At 49.8% G+C, this 6,327-nt stretch overlaps 1 protein-coding gene across 3 annotated transcripts in view; it reads right to left on the reverse strand.

The window, feature by feature from the left end:
- The window catches only part of PDPK1 (3-phosphoinositide dependent protein kinase 1), a 79,475-nt gene extending 75,197 nt beyond the window's left edge, over positions 1-4,278 (reverse strand). The window contains exons 1-2 of one of the 3 annotated variants that reach the window (XM_025877138.2): positions 4,169-4,230; positions 2,436-2,493 (exon numbers count right to left, since the gene is read on the reverse strand). In XM_025877138.2, coding sequence (XP_025732923.1) covers positions 2,436-2,462 — 27 coding nt within the window. In that variant the 5' untranslated portion in view covers positions 2,463-2,493; positions 4,169-4,230. Of the gene's footprint in view, positions 1-2,435; positions 2,646-4,168 lie in introns of those variants that run through there. The other 2 variants (XM_073899631.1, XM_025877137.2) reach the window with 2 other exon arrangements.
- Positions 4,279-6,327: the final 2,049 nt, after the last annotated feature.

Here is a 6,327-nt window from a genome sequence, read left to right on the forward strand (position 1 = left end):
TGGCCGCGCCCGCCGTCCCTCCGCCGCGGCTCGGCCGGCCTCGCCGGCGCCCCCGAGCCGCATTTCCGGGTTGGGGCCCGGCGGGCGGGAGCGGCCCGGCCCCGCCTCAGAGGTGGGGCGGCCCGCGCGAGCCAATCTCGGGGCCGCAGGGCGGGACCGGGCGGGAGATGCGGGGGGGCTGGGGGGGGAAATCTGTCATCCCTGGGGCCCACGGGGGAAACTGAGGCTCGCAGGGGCGCCGAGCTGGCCAAGGTCACGCCCGAGGCAGCGGCGGGGCTGGGCTCCCACGCGTGGTTGGGATCGGGAGCTGGGCTCTGCGCAAACGACAGACGCAACTTCGCTGCTTAGGAAACTGACCAGTGTTCACGGACGGAAATTTGGGCTATAAAATCCAATTTATAAGGCAGAAAACAATCCCATGGCATCACTGCTGATAGTCGCAGGGACACTTGCAGAACTTTTTTCTTTGCTTATGGTTTTGTGGATTTTTTTGTACTCGTTACTGTTGATGAAATGTTGAATTTTCTTGTAGCTGTTAATGATGATGGTGTTATTGTTGGTTTTTGTGTTTGTGGTAAAGTAGACATAAAATTTACTACCTTAACCATTCTATCATCTGCCATGTGCACAGCTGAGTGGCATTAAATGCATTCACACTGTTGTGTTATGACCATGCTGTTTTAAACAAAATCACAATCATCTTTGTTACCTCAAGGTTGCATACTTTTAAATAACCTTTTTTTTCTATTTCCAAAAGAAATACGTATTTATTTTGAAAAATAACAGTTTAGACAATACAGAGGATAATTAGATAAACGAATCCATAAGCCCACTAACTAGAATTCTTGAACAGCAGGGATAGCTACTAACATTGACCCAGCTCTTATTCCTTTTTCTTTTTTTTTTTTGGTTTAGCACTTATTCTTACTAAAGAATTTTCATGCCTATGGGTACCTGGGTGGCTCAGTCAGTTAAGCGTCTGCCTTCAGCTCAGGTCATGATCCCAGGGTCCCAGCTCCCTGATGCTCAGAGGGGAGGATGCTTCTCTCTCTCCCACTCTGCTGCTCCCCCTGCTTGTGCTCTCAAATAAATAAAATCTTTTTTAAAAAATAAAGAATTTTCATGCCTGATGTCTAAGTAAGCATCCCTGCTAGTGTGGCCCCTGTTTTTGAAAGGGTGAGGAAGCTGAGGCACAGTGCAGTTCTATAACTTGCCCTGGGTCTCACGGTGCCAGAACCAGGATCTTGATACCCATATGCCAGAGGCTATGCTTTGACCATTAGGCTCTACAGCCTCTGTTTGTCCAAGCTTCCAGTGTTCTGTACATGGATGCACCTTAAACAACAGTCGAAACGGTAAATATAACTCCTATTCCCCAAAAGGGCTTCTGCGGTTTGGATACTTTTTTCACTTAGCAATGCATCATCCAGTATCCCGTATAGTTCTGCTGACATCTGACCGCCATCCTCCCCCGTGGTGAGGGCTGCGGAGGACTCCACTGGAGGCAGCCTATAGCTTATAGATCCACGTACTTGATCGAGCTCCCTCCTGACACTGAACTGGTTCCGGACTTCTTCCTCATTAACAAGGCCCTGCACTCAAATTCAGGCACACCTTTATTTATTTCCTTAGGATAAATTCTCAGCAGATGGAACTGCTGGGCCAAAGTACAGGGATCCCTCTCGGGACTTTTGATACAGGGTGAAAATTGCCAACTGGTTACCCCACTCCGGACACTAACCCTCAGTGAACACAAAGACAAGGTCAAGGTAGATACCAGCTCTTACCACCATGCCAAGCCACATTCAACACTCAGTAACACTGAGAACGTTATCCTACGTCATAACCCTTAGTACATATTAAAAGCACATCTGATTTTAACAGCCCTGCAAGCAGGAGGTTAACTATGACCATCTCCCTCTTTCACATGAGAGACCTGAGGCTTTGGTGCCCTGCCTACTCTCAATCATATAGTAGGTCACAGAGCACAGAACTCAAAACCACCCCTGACCAACAGCAAGGCTCTGCTCTTGGCACTGCACCCAACTGCCTCCCAACAAACCCTTCTTTTGTGTTTACTGTAGCCTTTACAAAGTAATGACAACTTGTCCTCAGAGAACGCTAACCATTTTTTAAAAGATTTATCTTACTTCTCATCACAACCCTAGGAGATACTTAGTATTATCATCTTACGTGTGAAATTTGCCAGACCATACACTAAATGCAGTTGCATATAAATACATAGATCTAGAGTCTAAAAAAAGATATGTACACACAAACATGAAGAGTGACCTTTCTTACAAAGTTACTAAAGGATGTGCTCCACCAAATGATGGAGGAAACCAAGAAAGAAGAAGACATGAGATTCAGGAAACGGGAAGGAACAAAACACACAGGAAGGTGAGGAAGGCAAGTCCCAGGATTTGTCCACTTACCAAGTATGGATTCAGTCTCCACTCCATACCAGGCACCGTGCTAGACGTTGACAATTCCCTGGTGAGCAAAACACAAAAATCTCTGCCCTCGTGAAATGCCACAGGCGGGAGGCAGGGTGGGGGAGACAAATGAATAAGCAAATCTTCCCTGATGTTAGAAGGCTGTTAGTGCTACAGGGAAGAAAAAATCAGCGGGGCCTCAGGAGTGCCTGGGGGAAAGGTGCAATTTTAAATGGATAATGAGGAGAAATCCCAGGATAAGAACAGGGAGCACACAGACCCAAGGGAAGCAGGCTTTGGAGGGCTCCAGAAAGAAGCTGAAGATGATAGATCCTCTCATGGCTTTCGCCACATAAAAAAACTGAATTAAGAAGCTGACAGAGAGGCAAGAAAACTCCAGAGGTAGAGCCCTATCAGGAAGGAAGCAAAGTCACCGTTCGCTAGGCGCCTCACTCTTCTCAGCCGTGAGGGGTATTTACAGTCACAATACAGATGCACGGATTCAACCAGTACTCATTCTCCTCTACCTCGCAAGGAGGAGAGGGGGTGTGAGACAGCTGAGTCCTCACCTCTTCTAACAGACAAGCACTAGGTAATGGCTGTAAGTGAGGAGTCCAGACATAAAGTGGGAGAATATTCGTTAGAAAGATAGACATACACAGCAGAAAGAACGTTTAAACCGGTAGTAAGTGGGATGGGAGGAGGGGGGAGAGGTGAGGCACCGGCTGCTGTTCTGCGTTACAAGCCTTTTTATTTATATTTTATTCTTTATTTTTATTTATTTATATGAGAGAGAGAGAGAGAGAGGGAGAGGGAGGGAGTGCACACAAGCAGAGGGAGAGGGAGAAGCAGACTCCCCGCTGAGCCAGGAGCCCGATGCGGGGCTGGGGGCTCGATCCCAGGACCCTGAGATCATGACCTGAGCCGAAGGCAGACGCTTAACGACTGAGCCACCCAGGTGCCCCTACAAGCCTTTTTACAACTATCTGACTTCTTAAACATTGATGCAAATAAAAATTAATAAAGTGGGTGTAACTTCCTCCCAGAGATTCTAAGAAGCTCTCACTCACGAAGGTAAAACTGCAAGAATGTTCGTGACGGCGTGACTTTAACCTGAAGCAAATAACAAGAGAAAAAGAACCAAAATACTTATGAACAAGAGAATGGTAAAATAAATTATGGTACGTCCATTCTGGAGAATTCGATGCAGCTACTGGAAAGCAGAGGGTAAAGGTCTAACGGAGAGAGTGAAGGTAAAGAGGCAAGTCACAATACGAACTGAACTGAGGTCTTCAGCTCCCTCCCCCCCCCCCCCCCCCGAGTCCCTCACACCGAAGCAAGACCGCGTAGTTCTTCGGGAATTCAAAGACCAACAGGGAGGGGTAAAAACTGAGAGGAACAAAGTCTGCAGGGAATACTAGAGGCACCCCCCCCCCAGCAGCAGGTGGGGCAGGCATCCTCTGTGGCCTCAGGGGAAGGTGTGAGGGGAGAGGGGCAGGCTGGAGGCCTGCGGAAAGCCGCTGAGCAGGCAGTGGGGGCAGGGCAGGGAGCAACCTCAGAAAGAGGAACGAGAACAGTACTCAGTTCTCATGGGGCCTCGATGGCAGCCATTGTGCAAGCCAAAAGCCAGGCCAGGCCACCCCTCTCACCTAGCGAGAGGCAGGGCACCCCTGCCATGGGTCAGGTCTGGCTGCGGATCCCGGGACAGCGGGCAGGAGGGGACATGGACTCACCTGGCCCACACAGTTCACGGGCACTCTGGCTGGAGGAAGAAGAGGGACAGCCCCTGGCTCTTATCTCTCCTTTCCCTGCCCAGTGCTTCTGTCACTGGCCAAGAATGCGATGCTTTGCTTGACATTGTGAGGTCATGTTCCACCCGAGGAGGAACAGGAGGATGCCCATAACCACCCTGGGAGAGGCTGAAAGGCTGCCCTATGTATATACACAGCTTGTGGGGGGCGGTCAGCCCTGTGCTCCACATGGCCTGTGGCATTTCACCTGTGCCTCACTTACTGTTCTAAGTGCAGTGGCCCAAGGGAGGGACCCCAGCTTCACAGGCAATGGAACTTGCCCAGCATCACATAGCTAATGTGTTAGCCACACAGTCCCGTGTAACAAATTATCCCCCAACTCAAGAGACCTCAAGCAACAAACATTTACGATCTCATGGTTTCTGTGGGTCAGGAACCCAGGAGCAGCTTGGCCTAGTGGTTCCGACTCAGGGTCTCTCAGGAATTCGCAGTCAAGAGGGTAGGGAAAGCTAAGCCATCTAAAGGCTTGACTTGCGGTGGGGAGGGGCACCCTGGCGGCTCCGGGGGGCTATGCATCCAACTTTTTTTTTTAACATTTTTTTTAAGATTTTAGTTATTTATTTGAGAGAGAGAGAGAGCTAGAGAGAGAGCATGAGAGGGGGTGAGGGTCAGAGGGAGAAGCAGACTCCCCGCTGAGCAGGGAGCCCGACATGGGACTCAATCCCAGGACCCTGGGATCATGATCTGAGCTGAAGGCAGACGCTTAACCTACTGAGCCACCCAGGCGCCCCAATACGTAAATCTTAAAAAAAAAGAGAGAGAGAGAAAGTTGACAAAGCCAATAATTTCCAAGCCACCTGGGGAAATATCTTCTCATATAAATTGTGCTACATGGAAAAAAATATTTTAACTAAACTGGGAGACAGGAAACAGAAAGTTGCATCAAATCTCAGGTGAGGGGCGCCTAGGTGGCTCAGTCGGTTAAGCATCTGCCTTTGGCTCAGGTCATGATCCCGAGGTCTTGGGATCGGGCCCGCATTGGGCTCCCTGCTCCGCGGGGAGCCTGCTTCTCCCTCTGCCTCTGCCTTTCTCTTTCTCTCTCATGAATAAAAACAAACAAACAAACAAACAAACCTCAGGCGAGTAACCTTCCCTCCCTAAGTCTCAACGTCCCCAGCTGTAAAATGGGCAGATTCCAAAAAATTGGTCAAAATCCCAAAGACCGAAAACATCCAGTGTTGATAAGCATGTAGGGAAAGGAGCACCTTCGTACCCTGATGATAGGGATGTAGTATCTCCTTTAGACCCAGGCAGTAGGGAGCTGTGGCCCAGGCCCCTCTCTCTGGATGAGGAAGCAGGCAGAATAACAGCCCCACCAGAAATGACCATGTCCTGTTCACCCAACCTGTGAATATGTTACATCACACAGAAAGAGAAGATGATGGTTGTCAATAAGCTGACCTTGAAAGAGGCAGATTATCCGGGATTATCCAGCTCGGCCCAGTGTAATCACAAGGGTCCTTAAAAGATAGAAGAGAAAGAAAGTCAGAGCCTGAATGAGGCAACATGAACAGCACGACGGGCCAGCACTGGCTTGGGCAAATGCAAGAGACCACGAAACAACCAGTGTGGGCAGCATCTGGAAGCTGGGAACGGAAGAACCCCCCCCCCCAACCTCTAGGGAGAACAAGGCTCTGCCACCACTTTGATTTCAGCGCACTGAGACCTATTTCTGACTCCCACCTCCAGAGCTATAAAATAAATGTGTGTTCTTTTGAACCCTTAATTTGTGGTAATTTGTTACAGGAACACGAGAAAACGAATACACGAAAACCCGGAACCCAAAGGGCGTAAAGGAGCGCCCACACCGGGTCCCCTCCGGCCTCCTAGACACGCTTGGGCATCTGGGGCCCCAAAGCTCCCTGCCCATCACTGCATGGTCCCTCCTCCTCGGGGCCGCTGGGGTGGGGGGCGGGGCGGGGGAGAAACCCGACTGGTCCACGCTGGGATCTGGTTAACGTTATGAAACATCCATCTTAGAGAAGAACACTAGGGACCTTGTTCAAGTACAGAGACATTTCCACGTGTCCCCACCCAGGCAGCTTTCCGTTTCAGGCCGCTTAACTAAAAAATAGTTACTA

The sequence above is a fragment of the Callorhinus ursinus genome, unplaced genomic scaffold (genome assembly GCF_003265705.2).
Source record: "Callorhinus ursinus isolate GAN/ISIS: 27379988/994484 unplaced genomic scaffold, GSC_fseal_2.0 scaffold13, whole genome shotgun sequence".
Classification (NCBI taxonomy): Eukaryota; Metazoa; Chordata; class Mammalia; order Carnivora; family Otariidae; genus Callorhinus; species Callorhinus ursinus.